The 22,537-nt window shown below is 47.7% G+C and overlaps 1 protein-coding gene across 3 annotated transcripts in view; it reads right to left on the bottom strand.

Moving 5' to 3' along the window:
- Positions 1 to 22,537, bottom strand: part of HOOK3 (hook microtubule tethering protein 3) — a 1,904,471-nt gene that overhangs the window by 684,857 nt on the left and 1,197,077 nt on the right. For all 3 annotated transcript variants that reach the window (XM_069626410.1, XM_069626409.1, XM_069626411.1), the window contains one exon: positions 15,315 to 15,384. In XM_069626410.1, coding sequence (XP_069482511.1) covers positions 15,315 to 15,384 — 70 coding nt within the window. The remainder of the gene's footprint in view (positions 1 to 15,314; positions 15,385 to 22,537) is intronic.

Below are 22,537 nucleotides of genomic sequence, written 5' to 3'. Positions count from 1 at the left end.
GTTCCTCCGTCTTAACCTTCACTTCCTCTGTCTGACCGAAACTTGGATCCTACCTCACAACTCTACTGTCCCTGCCTCTTTTACAACCCCTTCCTCTTCTCATATTTTTCATCCCACTGGTCGTGGCGGAGGAGTTAGTCTCCTCTTCCACCCTAAATACCTTTCATCTACCTCCTCATTGTCCCTTCCTACCTTCCCTTCTTTTGCATACTTATTTAAATCCTTTACCTCCCCTCACCCCATCTCCTTCCTAATTATCTATAGACCTCCTGTTCCCCCCTTTCCTCCTACGACAATCTTGACCACCTCCTCTCTCCTCTCACCCTCCCCCTCTCCCCTCACTGTACTTGGTGACTTCAACATTCACCTTCCCACTCCCCCTCAACCATCACCTCTTCTTTCTATCCTCGACTCCTACCGTCTCTCTCCTCCCCCCCCTCTCCTACTCACTCTTCTGGCTCCACTCGATCTCATTTTTAATTCAACCTACTCATCCTCCCCTGTTTCATCACTACCCATCTATCGATCTGATCCTGCTCTTCTCTCCTTCTCCCTTACTCCCTGCTCTTCACCTCCCATTCCCTTACCCTCCGCCAACTCTTTTACTCGACGTGACCTCTGGAACTTTAACCCCTCTTCCTTGAAACTTGCTCTTCCACCTCTCTGATTTCTCCACTCTCCCACCTGATCTTGCCCAATTCTCTCGGTCTTCCTCCATCTCCTCTAGTCCCGATCAACTCTACCCCCACTCCTCTTTCCGTCCTACCTGTAAGCCTTCCCAACCCTGGCTGTCCCCTCACCTCTTGTCCATGTTTCGTCTCCTCCATCAACTAGAGCGACGTTGGCTCAAATCCCTCACTCATTCCCACCAAACCTCCTACTTCTCTTATCACTCTCTTTATGATTCCTGTCTTAACTCTGCTAAACGCTCCTACTTTTCTAACCTCCTTCACTCACAAGCGCCTCACCCTCATATCTTTCAAACTCTCTCTCGCCTACTCTGCCCTCCTACCCCTGACCCTTCTTCTACCAATCCTCTCTCTCCTTCTGACTTTGCTGAATTCTTCTCCACTAAAATTCTCTCTTTGCCTCCCTGCTCCCCTCCCCTTCCTTCCCTCCCTCCCTCCACCCCCCCTCTGCTTGCATGTCTGAATTCTCTCCAATCACTCTCTCTGACGCCTCCCTCCTCCCAACTAAATCCCACCCTACTGCTGCCCCTTCTGATCCCATCCCAACCCTTCTTATTCCTAAGATTTACCCCTCTCTAATTCCTTATCTAACCACCTCCTTCAATATCTGTCTCTCGTCGGAATCCTTCCCTACTGCCTTCAAGCTCGCTACTATTATCCCTATCCTGAAGAAACCTGCTAATCCCCTTCTTGCTCCCAACTTTCGTCCAATCTCACTTCTACCTTTTCTCTCTAAAAAACTTGAACGCTTAGCCTACTCACAGCTCTCGACCTTTGTCACCAACCTCTCTCTCCTTCCCCCCTTCTCAATCTCGCTTCCACCCCAAACATTTCACTAAGACCGCTCTCACCTATGTCCTTAACTCCCTCCTCACCGCTCGCTACTCTAAGCAATTTTCAATCCTCATTCTCCTTGACCTCTTTGCTGCCTTTGGTACTGTCGATCACCCCTTACTTCTCAATACTCTTTCCTCCTTTGGCTTCAAAGGCTCTGTCCTTAACTGGCTCTCCTCTTACCTCTCCCAACGTTCCTTTGCTGTCTCTTGGGGTGGTCAATCCTCCCCTACCTTCCCACTGGACTATGGCGTTCCCCAAGGCTCTGTCCTCCGTCCCTTCTTATTCTCTCCTTACACTTCACTCCTCGCCCCTATCATCTCTTCCTTCGGGATCTCTCACCATTTCTACGCTGATGACACCCAGCTAGATCGTTCCTTTTCTTCCTTTACCTCTGACCTACATCTAAAGCTCTCTTCCTGTTTTACCGCCATTAAAAACTGGATGTCATATCACTATCTCTCTCTTAACACTGATAAAACTGAAGTATTATTCTTTCCCTCTAACACACTTCCTCCCCTCACCCCCCCTCTCCTCCTATTCATGGTCCCCCTTCTAACCTTCCTATTTCCACCCATGCTCGTAATCTAGGCATTTACTTCAACCCTTCCCTCTCTTTTCCCCCATCATATCTCCCTTACTTCTCCCGCATGTCACTCTGACCTCTTTAATATCCGTAAAGTCTGTTTCTCTCTCACCTTCCATGCTACCAAACTTTTAATCTCCTCCCTCATCTTTTCTCGCTTCTTCTATTGTTCTTCCCTCTTCCTTGGTCTCCCCGCCTCCCACCTTGCCCCCCTCAAATCCCTTTATCACTCTGCTTTCCGTACCCTCTGCCTTCTCTCTCCCCTTGACTCCATCTCCAACTCACTATCTAACCTAGGTTGGCTTCCCTTCCACCCCCAACTTAAATTTCACTTCTTTTGTCTTGTCTTTAAATCTCTTCATGACCTTGCCCCCTCCATATCTCTCCTCTCTTCTCTCTCATTCCACACCCCCTCTCACTCCCTTCGCTCCGCTGATCTCTTCTTACTTTCTGTTCCCCCATCCCCCTTGTGCCTCTTCTCAGTTCCACTCCTTTCAGCTCAGTGCCCTTTTACACTGGAACTCCCTGCCTTTCTATCCGCTCCATCCCTACCTATTCTTCCTTCCATTCCTCCTTGAAATCACTCAATTCCCCTCCCTGACACCCTATTCCCCTTTTTACTCTCTCTCTCTCCCCCCTCTATTAACCCCGTCTTAGTTCTATTCATCTTCCCCCTTCTTTCCTATGACCCCTCTTCCTACTACTCACCTTACTTCCTACTCTCTCTCCCTCCCTCATCCATCCTTCCTTCCCCATCCCATTCCTCTCCTCATATGCACATTTTTCTACATACTGTTTTTTGGTTTGATTCATGTACATTGTTTGCTTCTACTGTTCCATGTTTGATGTATTCTTGTTGTTAAACTGTAAAGCGCCTTGGATTAAGCTCCTAGTCCATAGTCCTCTTTCCTCCATACTAAATGGGCAGCCCCTCGAAAAGGATGGGAGACGGAACCTATTTCATAAATACAAATACGACTTGTACCCTTGAGTTGGTGCGACCAATCAACTCCAAAGTAAGCCACCTGGACATCCTCGCGGAGCAGGTTGAAATTCCAATGCAGTTGCTGCCGGAACCGTATAGCCAGGGAGAGGACCAGTAAAGGTACTGTACAGTCTAAGATTGTGTGCGTTGCTTTTAAGCTGGCCAAGAGCTCCAGGAAGATCCTCCAGACTCCCAAGAAGCAGGACTGACCAAGCCTGAGCCACCTCAACTGAGTGTTGGACCCCAGATGCAAGGAAAGTCAATTTTTACAGGCAGGAACCGCAGTGGTGCGGTTTGCGGTAGACGCGAGGAGCTGAAACACCAACGTGCCACTTGTTTGAAGATTGCCTTTTGCGGTCGGTGACCATCCCCTTGCAGTGCCAGAGTCCCCAGAAGTCCTCCCTCTTGTCCCTATGACTGAGACCCAGGAACACCAAGAGCTGCACAGGAAAAGAAGTCACCTGCTGCCCTTTTCTTCAACTTAAAGGTACTGTACAGTCTAAGACAACTTAACTCTTGTTGGGTAACTGCACTTGTTCTCTGTTGATGAGACTTGTTGTGGTTGCTCTGTAGAGTTGCTGATAGCGTCTTAACTTCACAAGCCTAAACAGCTTGTGCCCCTACTTTGAATTCTCCTTTTCTACAAAGACTTAACACATATTGCAAGACTTTTACCTACCTCCGATAAGTGCTTCAGTTCACCTAGACTTTTGCCCAAATGACTTTGGCCTAGCCTGGCTCCCCGAATGACTTCTTCCATCTGTTAGTGTTTTGTCTTCCTTCCGGGAAGGGGTAAACTAACTTTGCATTGGGGGTTTACAAAAGTACTTACCTGCTTTGAGAATATTTGTGAGATCTCTTGTTTCATCATAACCATTCTCTTTGACAAACTGTTATGAGTGATTCTAAATGCCAACAGTAGTATATCACTGTCCACAGTGTCCTGGTTACTAAAGTCACCTGAGGGTGAAGGAAGTGTCTGTGTGCTACCCAAAAAGGATACTTACTGATTTAGAAATATGAAGAGTGGGTATTGTGGAGTTTGTGGGTTACTATTATATGGACCGCTTCTGAAGAAGGCTTACAATAACTTACTGTTAAATTAATAATTGTTTAATCAAGGGTACTGCATATGATCTTGCCTAACAAAGAGGAAGATTATAAAAGGCACCAGGCACATGTGCGGAAGTGTATGCACGGAGCGAGTGTGACACAGAGCGAATGAAGGCAACACTCACTACTCCCTGAAAATACCAAGTGTGAATAGGCAAGGGAGAGGTAAAATTCCCTAGGAAGTCAGATAGCCAGCGACTTCGGGAAAACACCTGAAAAAAACCAGGATACTATAAGTTACTCACTGTAGTGACTAAAGTACTCCTAGTGCATAGTCCCCTTTCCTCCATACTGCATGGGCATCCCTCGAAAAGGACGGGAGACGGAACCTATTTCACCAGAAAAATCATCTTCCCCAGTTTAGATGCACGCGGCCCTGGAGGTATGCGTTCCTTTGACTCCACCCACCAGCGCCACTCCTCAGTCCCCTTTGACGTGTCGACAATATTAACATTGCCTAATGACACCAGTTTTATTAGGGGGGAGGATGGTGGGACATATGGAGGAAAGGAGACTTTGGACTAGGAGTACATTAGTCACTACGGTGAGTAACTTATAATTACTCCTACGTCCCGCCCACGTTCCTCCATACTGCATGGGCGATTACAACTGACTGTAGCTCCAGGATGGAGAGTTGCCGCTCCTAAGAAAACAAGTTCCTTAAGACTGCCTGACCAAATGCTGCGTCTGACCTGCATCCAAGCAGTAGTGCTTGAAGAAGGCCGAGAGCATAGCCCATGTAGCCGCTTTGCTGATAACCTGCCACAGCACTTGCCCTTGGAACGCGACAGCTGTGGCCTTAGCTCTGATTGCATGGGCATGCATGCATGTTCGCTGGAAGAGGCTTGCGCTCCCCCTCATAAGCCTCCTTGATGGCCGAAACCATCCACCTAGCTATGGAAACCTTGGAGGCCCGACAGCCCGGCTTTGACCCACCGAAGCTGACCAAGAGCGACTGATTTGCGGAAGCTCTTGGTCCTGTCAAGGTACAATTTTAGAGCATGCCCGACATCTAGACAGTGCAGCACCCTCGGAGCGTCATCCTTAGTCTGCAAAGAAAGTTGGTAGCACGATCTCCTCATTCAGGTGGAAAGAGGAGACAACCTTAGCTAAGAATGTTGAGTTCTAAACACCACCATGTCCTTATGAGGCCACCAACGCCCGGATTTCACTAATCTGGCATGCCGATGTGAGGCCCACCAGGAGGGCCGTCTTGATGGTGACTAGCTTGATGTCTGCGGATGTCATCGGCTCGATTGGTTTGTACGCCAGAGCACCCAAGACCATGTTGAGGTCCCACACAGGGTGTGGTTTCTTGATGGGTGGTTAAAGCCTGGTCAGACCCGCCAAGTGTCTTAACCACTGGGTTAGAAGATGAAAATACTTACTTCTCAGAGTTCCTGTAGGCTCCAATAACCACCAAATAGGTGTGGTATGTGTCTACCTACACCCCCGAGTGTGTGAGGTGCGCAGAGAAGGATAGCACATCGTCCAATGTGCAGGTCAATGGATCAACAGACTTTGATTCTACCCAGTGACAAAACCTAGTCCACTTGCTTTTGTACTGGCTCCTGGTAGCATCGCTTCTAGCCCCCTGTATAATGTCTGGGTTAGCTTGCGACAGCTGCAGATGCCTCAGTATGACTTGTTGAGGAACCACGCTGCGAGGGCTAACTTCTGGGGGGCGGGCTGGATGACCGTCCCCAGCTGTTGCGAGAGTAGGTGTGCTGGGCCCAGCGGAAGGTGCACCGAGGCCTGATCCAACAGGCTGAGTAGTTCCGGGAACCATGGTCTTGCTGGCCACCACAGAGCGATCAGGATGATACCAGGGAGCCGGGCCTCCCGATCTTGCAGGTTACCCTGTGGACCAGAGGGTTCGGAGAGAAGGCATAAGCGTTCATGTCCCCCCACTGGATCTGTATCGCGTCGCCCAGAGAGCTCCTGCCATGTCCCTGCCAGGACACAAACTAGGGGCACCTCCTGTTGTACCAGGTGGCGAACAGATCCACCTGAGGATGACCCCACTTGTCGAAGATCCCTTGGAGGACCTGTTCTTTCAACTGCCATTCGTAGTGTTCGCACCCAGCCTGCTGAGCCTGTCCGCCTCCAGGTTGGATTCCCCCGGGAGGTGTATTGCTGCCAGTTGCATGTCGTTTATCAGTGCCCACTCCTAAATGTCGACTGCTAGAGTGCAGAGGGGAGGAGATCTGGTGCCACCCTGCTTGTTGATGTAATACATGCTGGTAGAGCCGTCTGTCTGAATGAGGATCACCTTGCCCCTGATCATCTGGAGGAAGGCTTTGAGAGCGAGCCAGATGGCCATCAACTCGAGCCAGTTGATGTGAGGCACCTGCTCCTGACGGGACCAAACCCTTTGGACGCTCCCCAGCACTCTAGGGAAGAATCTGTGATGATGGTGACCTGAGGTGCTGGTTGACGGAAGGGCCTGGCAATCCGCAAGTTGCTGTCCTTGCTCCACCGGACTTGGTCCTGGTGGAGATGAAGTCGGATGCTGACCAGCTCCACCTGGGAACCCTTCTCCTGGCTCCAGGAGGCTGTGAAGTGCAACTGCAAGCGCCTCATCCCCTGAGCCTCGTATGCAGCACTGCAAGGAGACATGCCGCCATGATTCCCAGGAGGTGTTGGTACCACCACGCTCAGGTCAATGCTCTGCTGAGAAAATGCCCTTGGTCTTCTTGATGGCTGTGATCTTGTCCCTCGAAGGGAAAATACTCTTGGAGCTCGTATTCCAGATGAGGCCTAGGAACATTAGACTCTGCGTGGGCTCCAACTGTGACTTGAGATTGATGGAAAATCCCAGCTCGTGCAGTGTGTTCATGAGGGCGGAGGCGGTGTGGTGCACTGCCTCCGGAGACCTTGTCCTGACAAGCCAGTCGTCTAGGTATGGGTAGACGTGGTGACCCTGCGCCCCGAGTAGGGCTGCCGCCGTGTTCATCAGTCTTGTAAAGACCCTGGGGTCAAAGTTGAGCCAAAGAGTAGAACCTTGTGTTGGAAATGAAAACCCATGCTCCTGGGGTTGCCAGATTGGGACATGTAAGTAAGCATCCTTCAGATCCAGGGAGAACATCCAATCTTCCTCGCACAATGTCTCAGCTATAACCGCTGGGGTAACCAACTTGAACTTTTGAAAAGGGAGGGAAAGGTTCAAGGTGGAAAGGTACAACAACTCTCAGGCCAGCCTGGTGGTGGTTCTTGTGTATGGCCAACATCTGTGAATAGAAGCTCAGACCAAGCTGGGAAACTGTGTCTTCCTCCACTGCCTGACACTCTACGAGCAAGCGAATTTCTGCCAACAGAGTTTGCTGTCCCAATCTGTTGGAGCGGAGGAGAGAAGAAGGGATAGGGAGCTGGGAGCCCGTGGACACTACCGAGAGGATCCATGGGTCCGTGAACCCTGTCCACCAGCTTTGAAAGTGAAGGGCGAGCCTGCCCCCCCCCACCGGAGACTCGTGGATCCGGATGGCTGTGTCATGCCTTTTTTCCCCTCCGAGGCTGGGGCTGAGGAGGGGGACTGGAAAAAGCCCTTGTGAGCCGCTTTGTGCTGCTTGCGCCTGTGCTGGCTCGGTGATCTGTCCAGTTGACTGAACCGTCTCTCCTGGAAGCCCCTGAAGCCGTCGAAGGACCAACCCTAGTCTGAGCGCTGGTGTGTCTGGCTATATGCCTTGGGGGTGGACTTTTTGAGGATCGATAAGGATTTGGCAGTCTGAACTGTTGTTCTTCTTATCGAGTTCCTCGTCCGTGGTAGAATGGAACAAATCTCCACCCTCGAAAGGAAGGTCCAGTATACGCTCCTGGATATCAGGGTTGAACTTGGTTGCCCGCAGCCAGGCCATCCTTCTCATGTCGGTAGCGATGCATATGGCACGGCCTGAAGTGTCAATGTGAGCCACCGTAAACTCCTTTATGTCCTGCGCTACTATTTTAGCTTCAGCCAGCCCAGCCTTGAAGCGCGCCTGGCTCTGCACAGGGAGCTTAGGAAGGAAATTGTTGATCTCTCGCCAGAGCCTCTGATTGGCAGCAGCCAGCATGATGTCAGCATTGGACCGGCACAGATGGAGCAAAGCGTTAGAATAGATTTTCTTTCCATATGCTTCCAAGATCTTCTCCTCCTTACCCAGGAGTGCAGAGGCTGATGTAGCCGATGACTATTGTGACTTGGAATAGAGCGAAGCCGCAGCAATCACTAAGGAGTGTGGCTGTGGGTGCGCCGACAGAAATAGGGGGTCTCCCTCCAGTTGCCTAAGCTTGGCGTCGAGGCACCTATTGGTAGGCTGTGCAGAGTGTGGTTTGAGTCATCCTTTTTTGGCGAGCGCCACCACGTCCTTTTGCATTGGAATCCCCGTTCTAGTCGTGGGGCGTAGGGTGAGGACCTCTGCCAGTACCCTCGCTTCTGGTTGTTCGACCTTAGGCTGAGAGAGCCTCAAATACTCGAACAGGCCCGCAAGCCGTTCATGAAAGGCCTTTGTCGACAAGGGTGTGTCTAGGTCCTCCTCCTCATCCGTGTCCACCAATGTGTCCTGTTGGTCCGGTGCAGCTGGAGGAGTGCTGGGCGCATGTGGCTGCGGTGTACTGACAGGCATCGGTGGCTGCTGTGACTGGCAGAGGAGTGGGAGCCGGTGTCATGGGGGCTGGTGCAGTCAGCTGGGGTTGCACTGGACCCGGAAGTGCTGTAACCAAGGGCGGGGTGGCCGTGGGTGCCAGCGGCAGTACTGGAGGGAGCATGTCCCAGATAACATCCTTCTGGACGATGCCCATCTGCGGAGACCTCATAAGCATCAGGAATTTTTCAAAAAGCCCCGTCTGCACAAGCTGGCGGAGTGCTTGGTGGAGCGGGCATGGGGTTGCTGAAACCTGGGCCTTGCTGTATATGGGGTGTATCTGCTCAGCAACACTGAAGGCTATGCCGTGGGCCACGTGCCAGACGATGACCAGTCGCAACTGGAAAGTTGTTGCCCTACCTGATCCCCGAAGGGGATGGTGTCTGGCGAGCCGCCATTTTGTCTGGCCCAGCAGCCATCTTGTCGGGCTGCATGCCACGTGCCACTGTCGTGGCGCTTGCCACGCTGGGCCCTGCCTCCTCCAGGATTCTTGGCGGTGGAGGTTGAGGCCTACCATGTACCTCAGGATGGGGCCTGGTAGGCAGAGTGCCCTCGGCTTTGGCGCAGGTAGTATGGCGTACAAGTACCTCCGTCAGACATCTGTCCGGTATTAGGGCAAAGCCACTCGGGTTGAAACCTGGTTGAAACCTGGTAGTAGAACCTTGCAGTCCTTCAGCAAAGTAACCGGTAGATCTTGTGCTTGACTAATTCCTTCAAGTCCTCTCGAGGCGACCTTTCCGAAAAGTTCCCTCCATCTGGCTAGTCTGTTCTTCAGAGCGTGTGGTGTCAATAAGTCCCACGCAGAGCAGCCCTTCCAGCTGTGGTCAGGGCCAAGGCAGCGGAGGCAAAGAGCATGGGGGTCGGACGTAGGGAAGATCCACCTCGCAGGCTGGACACATGCTGAAGCCCGCTGACGTCGGCATGCGCTGGAGATGTACGGTGCATTTAAAAGGCCAAACAGAAGACCCTTTCACAGAAATAGCAGCCATTTAAACACTACAACAAAAACGGTGTGGCTTTTTCTTTTGTGGTTAATGAAAAATGTAAGGACCATGGGGAAAGGGGGTTACCTGTCATTATCAATGGACAAGCAGCAGTTTAATTCACTAAAGGAGGAATTAAAGATTCCTGTGACATGGAAAACAGGATTTTTAAACATTGGAAGCAAAAACGGCCTGCACATAAGTTTGCAAATAAAAACTGCTTTAAAAAGCCACAATGTAAAAAGATATCACTGCTCACAGAAAAATGTCAGGAGAACAGAACAGGATGTGCGGGTTGACCAAAGCAATGTATATATTTTCACCCGCAAAACTCCAGCGACATTTGAAGAGACACTTCAGGAAAAACCTGTTCTGGCTGGGTGCAAAATTTGATGAAAAGCCCCCCTCCAGCTGGATGACACAGCTCCCATCTAACAACCCTGCAATAAAATTTGATGCTGCTGAAGGCGTCAAAATTCACTATTCTACAGACTTGCTGGCAGGAAAGCAGGGACTTCAAGAGTAGGCCATCCTTGGCTGAAGCATGACTAAAAAGTGTGAATCCTTGTTGCACACACTTCAAAGAGCCCACACTAAATTCAAAGAGACTCTGGTCACAAGCTGACTCAGGGGAACAGATGGCTGTGGGGGATGAAGCAACCATCCCATTTGCTGACAAACACTCATTACTTTCATTTTTATGCCATTCTTCATGTAATTTCCAGGTGGTTTTGGAGGTATAAAATGCATCTACCTGTGACTCTGGGAACTATAATGGCCAGTTAGACTAGTTTTCTGGCTTATATGAATAAGTGCGAGAATGAGTGAAAAGATGGGAAATGAAATTAGGAATATGCTTCATAACTTACATATTCATAACTGTTACACTTTTTATGAAAACTACAAAAATGTGACATGGCCATGCTACATCGTACGGATTTGGAAGTCGGTTTGTCTAATTCCCCATCATCAGCTAAAACAGAATATATGTTTTGCATGGCAGTTGTTAGTACAATTATGAAGTTGTGATACATAACTAGTTTTTGCCAAAAAGTTGTAAGGAGAGCAAAGGATGATGACAAGTGGAAAAAGACAGATGGTTCCCCCAACCCCTAAACCAATCCTGACTGCGGGCAGAGAGAGAGGGTAACTGTCCAAACCTAGCAGCAGGGATTATTGCAGAGTACTTCCTCTAGATTGTAAAATTAGTGATGTAATTTCTGCTATATAAGTGGGACTGTAACAGGACTCAGGGACAACCAAAAACCGGAGAGACAGGAAAAGGAGGATGGAGAGAAGGCTGCTGAATCTTACCATCTTTGGGAGTGGAGTGACCAGACCCCCTGCCCTATCTTTCAGTGTCTCCTGAGATTCAGCTGGCTTTCCTGATCCTTAAACAAAGGCTTGCTATGTAAGTAGCAGTAACTCCAGCCCTAAATTGCATAATCCCTTCATTTTGTAGCAGTGCATCCAATATTTCCCCATTGAAAACCCCAATTGCCAGTGTAGTTCAGTCAACTCCCCATAGAAGAACCTCTTGTTTGCCTGTGTATGTTAGCATAACCCCAAGGAAAAAACCCTAATTTGTCTGTGTAAATCATTAGTTTTTTTGTGAGTAAATCAATTAATTCCCCCATTCAATTTCACAGGATCGGGATTGGTGGAGTTCGAAACCAACAATCTTTTTCCCCAGTGTTTTTGTTAATTGTTATAGTCATTAAAGTGTTGCCCAAAAGAATCAATCCCCTTGTGAGCTGAAAAACAAACTTGTCCCTGTGTTTAAATTATGCCCTGCTAAGCAAATTTTCATTTGCCAGTGTCATTCCTCTTTGCATCTGTAAGCCTGAACCAAAACCGATTTTTGTTTTGTGAGCTTAACCCCTTTCCCAGAGCCTATTTGTCATTATAAGCCTCAGTGTAAACAAATTTCCATTTGCCACTGTATTTTCCCTTTGCATTTGCTTTCTCCCAAAAAATGATTTTTCTACTTTATTTCTATTTTCCCTGTTGTGCTGATTAGTATTCTCTAAAACTCTGCCTGTCTTTTAAGTGTAAGCAGTATGAATTTGCTTCTATTCTGTCCCTAGCAGCTGTGAGAAATAATAAAAAAACCATTCTTCCGTTTAGCTCCAAAAATATGGATTTTCCCTTTCTTTGCTGGCTTCCCATATTGTGGTGGTGGGCTGCACCCCAAAACCGATGTCCCCACCTATGTTCCTAGTCCTTGCCACTGCCTTCCATTCAAAGGAATCAAGTCGAATTGTTGTTTGCGGTGAGTGTTGCAGGGGGGGATTGCTTAACTGTAGGTGCTATCACTTTGTTCGGAATTGTTATTTTCCCGTTAAAAAGCGTTTTATTGTGCCCCACATTCACTGTAAGGGAAGGAGTTCCCAGGCTGGCGTGCGCCGTGTAATAAAACGCGACAGGGAGGAGAGTGGCGCCAGAGGACAGAGGAGCCTTGATTAAAGACAAGAAAAAAGAAGACAAAAGTACTTCTCCAGGGAAGAGTGCATGGAATTACTAGGCCATAGGCCTAACCCAGGAGCGCTGGTGAAAGCCGTCCGTTCCCGCGGAAAATAGGACTGGGCAGTGGCGCCAGTGGGCAGAGACAGGGGAGCGCATGCTCCCAGGGCCGCATCCCCTCGGCCGTCTAAAGGGGGAAGAGGATTTTTCGGGTGAAAAAGGTTCTGTCTCCTGTCCCTACCGATGGGCGCCCCTGCAATATGGAGGAAAGTGGATGGGACGTAGGAGTATAATGGCTGATGGTCTTAACAAACTCCTTCTTGACAGCAGGCATGGTATCGGGCTATTGTCAGTTTTCTAAGATGGTGTTCCCAAGTGCAGAATGGTAAGGCAGCAAAAAGGTTCTTTGGGAGGACCTTTATCAAGGATATCGTAAGGTCATCCTATACTATGTCCTTTGCAGGACGTCCCCAATACAAATACTTAGTGACTCTGTTCATCACTGTCCTGTATGCAGCACTTGGATGATCAGCTGTTTCATGTGAAGCAAATTCCTCTTCTGGAGAAGTGCCTGAGCCACTGGCTTACTTAAGGCAAGTATCCAAGTCCTTGAAGCGAGATTCCTCTGAAATGAATTCCTCAGGGAGATTGGGCATGCCAAAGCGTTCATACCCAAAGGGTAGAGCGTCTTCATCCTCTTCTTCGACCACAAAAATCACTCCAACCGACGTAAAATAGTCTTTCTTCGATGGAGGCGTAAGCTCGAAGACAGATCCAAGTACGATGTCGATGGCTTTGACGAAGACATTGATGCCGAGCCCTTCGATTGTGAAGCTGTCAAAGCCTCTGGCTTTAATGCTCCACCTGCGGTCGACACCGTCCACCCCACTTGGGTAGGCATTTCAGAGGTCTTCTGACCCGGGCTTTTGGTCGCACGAGTCTAAGCATTCAATGATTCCCAACGGCTTTTAAGGGCGCAGTGGGATTGTTAACCTTTTTCAGCCCTTTCGAGGGACCAGAAGGGACACCTTAGAAAAGATATCCATCATTTGATGACAGATCTCTTTGCAATCTGCTGCGGAGGCAGACTTCTCTTAGAAACGTACCTGTCTCTTGTCGGATGAGGAGTCGGATGACAAAGACCGATGCCAACACTTCTTAGATTTTCCTCGAGAAGATGAAGAATGACACCAATCGCTCATTGACCTCAACCGCTTAAAGTGTTGGGAGTGTTTTATAGGCCTTTGAGGTGACTTCTCCATTAAACTCCCATCTTCACAGGATTTCCTCTATGAAGGAGTAGAGGATAGGGATTTTAACACCGACCAAGGGCGAGTTTAGACTTCCTCTATTTCATGGCCTTAGTCATTGACTGAAAGGAGCCACAATCGTCGACCATGTGCTCCTTACCAAGGCACCAGAGGCATATCTGTGTGGATCTGTGATCAACATCTTTTGAGTCTGCACACCCCGAAACCCTTTTTTCGGAGTAGACCTATTCTGAGAAATAATAACTACGGATTCAAAATTCAAAGTAAGAATCACTTGGGCAAGTTGAACCACTCAGACGCATGTGCGTGCTATTCATACCAATGTCAGCGTCACGTCAGGGCCCAGGATTGGAAGCCGCTGAGTGACGACGACTGGATGGCGCACAGGGTCCTCTGCTGTTGAAAAAGTTTCCGAAGCCGCAACCAGGATATCAGTATATCAAAGATGAAGAATCTGTGGGAGGACAATCTATTCGAAAGAAATATATAATACAATTTCACCTTTTTGGTCATAAATTAAGTTACACATTTATGTGCACTAAGAGAAGTCCATGGTTTAATGTCGCTATGGGAAATACTTCAGGCAGTGTCTCCTCAAATTCCCAGAACACAGCAAAAGCCTCCTTGACAAATAGCCTGGCATGGTGTTCCACATTTGCCTCTTGTTCACCAGATATGAATACAAATACAATTACAGTGGGTTTATAAAGGCTTCACAAAATCCTTCCACCTTAAATGTGCAAGAAGACTAAGCTATTGCAGCTAAGTCACATGCCACAGGGCCACCCAATAACAGCCATCAGTGGAGGTTCAACTCCAGTTCAGAGCCATATAAGCAATGCATTGTGGGTATGGGCATTAGCTCGAGCACAAGCCTTTTTCGCTCCATAAACAATCCTGTGTTTTATAGGGAAGTGCAATTTTATACATAGCCTTTTTCATCCCAAGATAGATGGCGCTCAATGACGCAGACAATTGCATAAATGTTTCACTCTTATTAGCGCTCATGAGTGCAGTATAGTCGGACACGCTTGCGGTTGGAGCATTAAGCTATGTTTAGAATACACCAGCAAAATAATGGTGGGTTTATAAAAGCTTAAAAAATACATGCACATGCTAAATGTTTGAAGCTCAGTCCCACTGCCAGCTGTCACCAGTTAGCAACAACCACTGGTTGTCATTTGTAGAATAGTTCAAGGAAAACCTATATTAACATTTCCATTTATTTCAATCCAGGTCAACAGCCTAACGATTCCTCAAGCACATACCGAACTGGTATGTGGAATGCCATAACACCACATACTAACCTCTTCTCTTGCTTTACATTCAAGCTATATTTTGCAGCTTAGTGATCTTACATAATTGCCATGCCTGATGGGTTACAGACAGATGGCAGAGAAGCAGATCTTGGTCAAGCAACCAAAAAGCAAACCAACAAGACAAGACAATTGCCCACTTCCAGTGGCAGCAATAAATGAGATGAATGAGCAATGCTGGGAATGCACTTGAGGTGTTAGGTTGCCCATTTAAAATAAGAAATTGGTAGCAAAAAGCATGATTTTGTAGTAACTACATTAGCCTACAATTTAGCAAATTACCTTCCACTCTCTTGAAAAGTGTTTCCTGTTTTGGGTTCTCATGCAAACTTTTTTACGATTTTAATTTCCCAAAGAATAAGAAGAAACCTGCCAAGGTCATACTTGAACCCTGAAATACGTATTTTTTGTTTCTCTAGGATCAAACTGAGAAATTACCATTTTGTTCAACTTACTTGATTTCTGGTGTAACTATTTCTGCTGCTAGACTGTCAGAAGGATCCTGGTTATTTAATTGCAGCAAACCTAGAAATAAAAATCCATACGGTTAAGCACTTTAGTGTGACATCCCTAGATATAATTTCACGAGCATGCCAATATTAATATGGATTTGTTCTTTCATAAAACAGGTAACCTATAGAACTTTTAAACAGGACAAAACAGTAGGAAACTGCCTGTACAAGCCAAAAACATATTTAATCAGCCACTAAAAGGTTGACAAAATGTTTACCAACTACCCTCTCCTCCCCACCCCCCCACCAGTCTTGCTAATTCTGGTACTGCTTCAATGGCCATCAGGTATAGTAATCATAACTGACTGTCTTTCGCAGCCACCCTGCCCTTTCCCCTCCCCCTGCCCTCCCCTCCTTGTTTTCTCCTCCCATTTCCCCCCTAGCAATATTCAGAATCATCGTCTGACCTAGTACGAGAGATGCTTGTGTTGTTCCTCTCCTTCTCCCTCACTCCTTACCCCCCCCCACCCTCCTTTCCTCTTATTATTCGTGCACTACATCAATTGTCGTTAGGCATAGCAATGTTGCTGCTTGTTTTGTCTCATTTTCTCCTTCCCCCTCTCCTCCTTAACTGTTCTCTGCACTTGCGCTATCTGAAATGTCGCAAGGCTGATTATGATAGTTATTTTTCACATTCTGTATTTTCCATATTCTGAATTGCGCAAGGACTTGATGAAATGTACTTGTTTTCTCCCATGTGCCCTCCCTCCTTGAAGCATTTTGAAACACTGTTATAGGTGCTATACAAATAAACAATCAATTCAATTCAATATTTAAATGCATTCTTCTAATAAATGATATGTAAGGCAGGTGATTATCATGGATTACTGAATGGGAAATCATTGTTTTTATAATATGTTGTATTACTTTGCATGCTTTGATGGCTTATGTTGACGAAATAAAGTGTTGTAGCGTAAATCACCATAACTCTGGCTAGAACAGACCTTTGACCACCCCAAGGTTCAGGATGCAGATCAGGTGGGACCACCCCAATTTGAGGGTATGTTTGAGGCCTGGAGGCTAGCCAAGAAGGGCAGGACTTGAGCTGAAGACTTTCCTCCCTTCCCAAAATAAGTACCATAATCTAGAAGATATTTTTCCAGTTAAGCTAGCGCTGTAAATTGTGTTGCGGGATGCAGGGTTACACACTTTTGATCGGTTTCCTCCCAGGGAAGCTCCAAGTGGCGTGTGTTGCTAGCGGACTTTGGGAATGGACTATTTTCACCGTGGCGGTTTTAGGCGTTAAAATAAAAAAAAATATATAAATGTGTTGTGTGTTTCTCGTAGGGGGCGGGGGTGGCAGTGTGCAGTGATGGGTTAGAGAGGGTTCGGGGGGAACCCCCAATTTAAAAATGAAATGCGCCGAAAATGGCTGCATGAAAACATCACAGGGAAAATACCAACGGCTAAAATAGCTACAATGGCAACACGGGAAACCAGACTGAATTATGTTTTTTTTGTTTTTTATTTATTAACAGGGGTGCTGACAATATCCATATCCTACTTCAATAGGGACACATCAAGCGCCGATGTCCTCAGATGGATTGTTTTTCTGCCTGCGTGTGATGAGAAAATGTAAAAAAAGAAAATAATTTAAATTGGATATTTATATTGTGCTTCATGCCTGACTCCAGCCTCTAGGTGGGGGTTGGTTGTCAAACCCCTTTTATTCGGCGCGGTCTTGTTCCTAAGACAATGACGTTGCATTTGAGTGATCCACCTTGCCCTGTAACTGATCTTGTACTGTCCCATTGCTTCTTTGAGGGGAGGTATAGTGGGCACTTGTGATTCTAAGCAGATACAGGCCACAGAAATACGATTACTGAGTAAGTAATGTTTGTCTTCTGAGGTTTTGCAAGGACTTCCCAGCAGTAACTGAAAATGGTGGCGGGTGAGTTGAGGGTACAGTTGCGAATAAATACTTTAATACTGATTGTCTTGCCCATTTATCAGCTCTTGCTTGTGTATTGTAACGAATCAAGGGAATTTGTCCCTTCTCCCCAAAGGGGAGCACCCCCACCCTGTGAGCCTAGGGAGGTGAGCCTACTAAGCAATACCCGCCATGGGGGTACAAGGCAGGTGGGACCTCACCAGGAGAGACTTTCCCTTTGTGGACAAGGACTTCTGTTCCTCTGAGGAACTCCCTACACCTGTACACATTTTGGCCTGCATAGGACACCCTCAAAGCTGGCTTACCTCAGGCTTACCTCAAGACTGGGACCAAGGAACTCTGCAGAGATCCCATGATCTTACTGAAAAGGAATATGTCCCTTTAAATAAGAACCAATCTACTGAGACAAGTACATTGATGAAGGGAGCCTCGTTTAGGTATAGCGAGAAGAGAGAGAGAGGAACGCAGTCCCCGACTCAGGAGGCCCCGAGTGGTGTGACACCTACGGGAAGCAGGAATCTGAGAGCCTGCAAGTTTTAAACTCGCTCAAGTGCACAGAGCAGAACCTCAGAGCTATGGTGTGTCCGCAGCTCGTGAATCCCAACGGAGAGAAACCAAGGAGTCATGATGGCGAGACTACAGAAGGAGAACCGTTGTGGACCACAGGTCCAACAAACTTCGCCGAGAACATCGCGACTGTATAGCCACAGGGTTCCCAGTCCCAAACCCATACACTGCATTCCTGGAATGGACGAGACGCGAGAGAGAGGAGATGCTGTGAAAAAGATGCCAATGAAAGAAAGGCATCAGTGGTCAAGACGCAGAGGAAATGATTCAGAGGAACACAACCCTCGAAGACGTATCCCAGTGCAAGTGAACATAACCAGGAGTACGGGAGTTGCATGTGGCCACAAAGACAGACTCATACCTCTCTCAACCAACTCGTCTCAGTGTTAACCATGAACCAAGTTAAGGCTGAAAGAATGTGGTTTAAAGAGCACTAACACAAAAGATCAAACTGTGGGAAATCTGAATGTAGAGAGTGAAGGCACCGTACTAGCAATAACCTGGGAAAAGGGGAAAGAATATAAAGTAACTTTAAAATGGGATAACACTAAAGAACAAGTTACTTACCAACTGGTAACTTTCTTTCGACTAGATGTTCCTCCAATGTATTCCTCATCTTATATGTAATCCATTCAGCTTATGCTGCTTCTGAATTTTTTTTTATTGGCATAGGGCGCTGTGCGTCGATGTCGTCGAGTCGAAGTCCCTCAAAGGCCTCTGTCGAGGGTGACGTCATCGGGTATACAAGTAGCACGCGCGGCGCCCGTTGACCTCAGTTCTGTTTTTCCCCTCTTGCTCTGTTGTATAGATAGGGTAGGTAGCCAGGTGTAAGCCTTGCGAGAGTTGGAGTGGCAATAACCCAGAATATCTACAGAGGGGTAGGATGGGAGGGCAAGGGGGAATACGTTGGAGGAGCATCCAGTCGAAAGAAAGTTACCAGTTGGTAAGTAACTTGTTCTTCGAATGGATTGTCTCCTCCATCGTATTCCTCATCTTAAATAGACTCCCAAAGCAATGTAGAACACTCTCTGGAGGAGGGAGTAGATTTTTTATATTATTATATAGCCGAATATAGCACTGCTTTACCAAAAGCAAGCTCCTTAGACTGGAAAGCATCGGACTATAGAATTTTGAAAAAGTGTGCAGCGATGACCAAGTTGCTGCTTCACAAATAGATTTTTATGGGAACACTTCTTTGAAGGGCTGTCGAAGAGGCTATGCCTCTGGTAGAATGGGCCCTTAAGCCTTGTGGTGGATCTTTGCCTGCCAATCTGTGGCATTCTGAAATGCAAAGCACAATCCAACTTGATATGGTTTGTTTTGACACCGAATGACCCAATTTCCTTCCGGTGTAGCCAATGAAAAGTTGATTATCCACTCTAAGCTTGGAAAGCCTAGAAACGTAAAAGCTTAGAGCTCTTCTCAGGTCCAGCCTGTGCAATCTTTCCTCCTCCTTACTGGGATGAGGTGGAGGATAGAACGCGGGCAGAATAATTTTCTGATTTAAATGGAAATCAGACACAACTTTAAGTAAAAATGAGGGTTTAACCCTCAATACCACTCTGTCCCTGTGGAACACAGTATAGGGTGGCCCAGACGACAGTGCCTGCAATTCGCTCACAGTTTTCAACGTTAGTAATCTTAATGGACAAGTGTGCAAGGGTTCAAAAGGGGCACACATTAAAAATATTACAACCAGATTAAGGTCCCAAATTGGGACTTGGAAAGGAGAAGGAGGTAACATATTGGCGAGTCCCTTTAAGAATTGCATTATCAAAGGAATTTTAAAGTAGGAACATTCTTCCGAAGAGCGCTTGAAAATGGAAAGCGCTGCAACATAACCGTTAATGGTCCCAACATTGAGGCCTCTATGTGCCAGGGACAAGAGGACGGACAACACTTCCGGGATAGAACACAGAAAAGTATCAACATTTTCCCTGCACCAGTTGCAAAACTTTTTCCAACGGCAACGGTACAGAGATTTTGTTGCTGGCCTCCTTGCCGAAAGCACCACCTCCATGACGTCATCTGGAAGGTCCCAATCCTTGTATCTCAGCCTTTCAGATACCAAGCATGAAGGTTGAGAGTTCTGACCTCTGGATCGAGAACCTGGACCCCCCCATTTTTGAGAGAAGGTCCTCTCTCTGAGGAAGACGTAACAGAGGACAGATGGACATGTCTAGAAGGTCTGGATACCACGTTCTCCTGGCCCAATCCGGGGCAATTAGGATCATGCAGTTTCCGAACAATCTCAATCTCCTGATGACTTGAGGAATGACGGCAATCTGAGGGAATGCGTATAGCAGTGTGTAGTTCCACTCCACCACAAACGCGTCCCCTAGGGCTCCTCCCGGAGGAAATTCCCTTGAGCAATACTTTTCACACTTTCGGTTGATTCCGATCGCAAACATGTCTACCTGAGGGGTTCCCGGAAGGGTGAACATCTCCTGAAGGACTTCCTGAGCCAGTTCCCATTCATGGGACACTGTACTCTGCCTACTCAGAGCGTCTGCCGTCATATTCTCCTCTACGGCTAGATGAACTGCCGTTAAGGAGATTTCTTCTTGAATTGCCCAATACCAGAGTCGCATTGGCTCTCTGCACAGAGGTAGTGACCCTACACCTCCTCTTTTGTTTAGGTAATGCATGGCCACTGTGTTGTCCGTCAATATCAGGACATTTTTTCCTCTGACAGATGGCAGAAAAGCCTTCAGCACTAGTCTGATTGTTCTCAGCTCTAAAAGGTTGATGTGTAGTTTGGACTCCGATGGAGACCAACGACTGCTGATTGTCAGATCGTTGGCCTGAGCTCCCCCACCCCATGAGTGAGATGTCAGTCACTACTGTAATATCCGGTCATGGATGCCAAAAATGTTCTCCTTTTAGGATGTTCTCTGTGCAAGTCCACCACAGAAGATCCTGCCGCACCTTGTTCGTAATTTGAAGGAGATCTGTCATTTGACATGAAAACTGGGACCATTGAGTCTTTAGAGCCCATTGAAGGGATCTCATCCTCAGGCGTGCTTTTGGCAATCGGAAAATGCAGGATTCCATGAAGTCGGAGGCCTGGAGTTTTTGGGCATTTTAGAATTTGGAAACCATCTGAAGAATGTCTTGAGCCCTCGACTTGGGAGGCAAGCTCTTTCCCAAGGATGTGTCTAATACAGCCCCTATGTACTGGAGCTGTTGGGAAGGTGTCATTTGTGACTTCCTGAAATTGAGGGAGAAGCCCAGTCTGTGGAGGAAGTGGCAGGTGACTTTCAGATGATCCAGGGCTTGTTCGGCAGAACGTGCCCTGATCAACCAATCGTCCAGGTAGGGTTAGATGTGAATCCCCCCCCTCTCCTGAGGTGTGCTGCCACCACCACCATTAACTTGGTGAAGATCTTCGGGCGGAGGTCAACCCGAATGGCAGGACTCGAAATTGAATCGCCAACTACGACCCTCAGGTATTTTCTGTGCTTGAGATGGATTGGCACATGAAAATAAGCATCCTGGAGATCCAATGACACCAACCAATCCTGAAGTTGAAGGGCCTAAAGGATCTGAGAAAGAGTGACCATCTTGAACTTGTCCTTCCTGAGGAGCTTCTCTTGGACTCTTGAGTCCAAGATGGGTCTCAGTGCTCTGTTTTTTTTGGGAATCAAACAATATGGGGAGTACCATCCCTTGTTCCTTTCCACTACAGGAACTGGTTCTATAGCACCTTTCTCCAACAGGGTTAAGACTACTTCATGCTGTAGGAGCGGGTCTGGAAATTTCAAAGAGTGTCTCTGTGGTTGATTGCTTTGAGGTTTTGTTAGGAAAGGAAGGCAGTAACCTTGGGCTATTATTTATAGAGCCCAAACATCTGAAGTAATGGCTCATCATTCTTGCAGATGCTGTGACAGCCTGCCTCCCACAGGTGTCTTGTGATGCAAGTCCTCAAAGTGGTTTGTGGCGGTTGCTGTGGCCGCTGGTGGTAAAGAGGCTGCAGCTGGGGCTGGCTTTGCAAGTTTCTGGTCCACCACAAGTGGCTTTTTTCTGGCCTCTTGACTGGCCATTCCTCTCGCCTTTCCATATGAGGAGTAATAACTATAGGATCGTCCCCTCCAAGATTGACCTCATGAACGAAAAGGCTGAGGTTGCCCAATAGCAGCTCCTAAAGATTTGGCAGCCGCTTTTGAGGTCTGCAACCTCTCAAGGCTCTCGTCAGCCTTGTTGCCAAAAAGGCGAGACCCGTCAAAGGGCATGTTTAAAAGACGCTTTTGCACGTCTGGTGCGAGACCAGACTTTCACAACCACGCAAATCTGCGCATTACCGTGCTAGTGGCCATGGACCTGCTCACACTATCTGCAGTGTCCAATCCAGACTGAAGGGATTCCTGCATAGCCTCCTTTCCATCTCTAACAATGGCTAGGAATCCTTCCCCTTCTGGTATGTGCTCTGCAGCCATTGCAATGCACTCCCATAGTGTGTACAAAAATGTTGCCAAGGCACAAGAGGAGTTGGCCGATTTTAACACGATACTCCCAGCTGAAAATACCTTGCACACCCAAACATCCACACGCTTTTCATCCCTATCCGGAGGGATGGAAAGGTACGCCACCTTATTTGAAGCTGTGGCTGCCTGGACCACTAGACTCTCAGGAATAGGGTGTTTGGACACATAGCCGGGGTCGCTATTGGAAGGGTGGTATTTTGAAGTGAGGGACTTATTCACCTGAG

Source organism: Ambystoma mexicanum, chromosome 6p (genome assembly GCF_040938575.1).
Source record: "Ambystoma mexicanum isolate Mex_15411 chromosome 6p, UKY_AmexF1_1, whole genome shotgun sequence".
Taxonomy (NCBI): domain Eukaryota; kingdom Metazoa; phylum Chordata; class Amphibia; order Caudata; family Ambystomatidae; genus Ambystoma; species Ambystoma mexicanum.
Note: the sequence above shows the minus strand (reverse complement) of the source record. Positions and strands in the feature narration are given on the sequence as shown.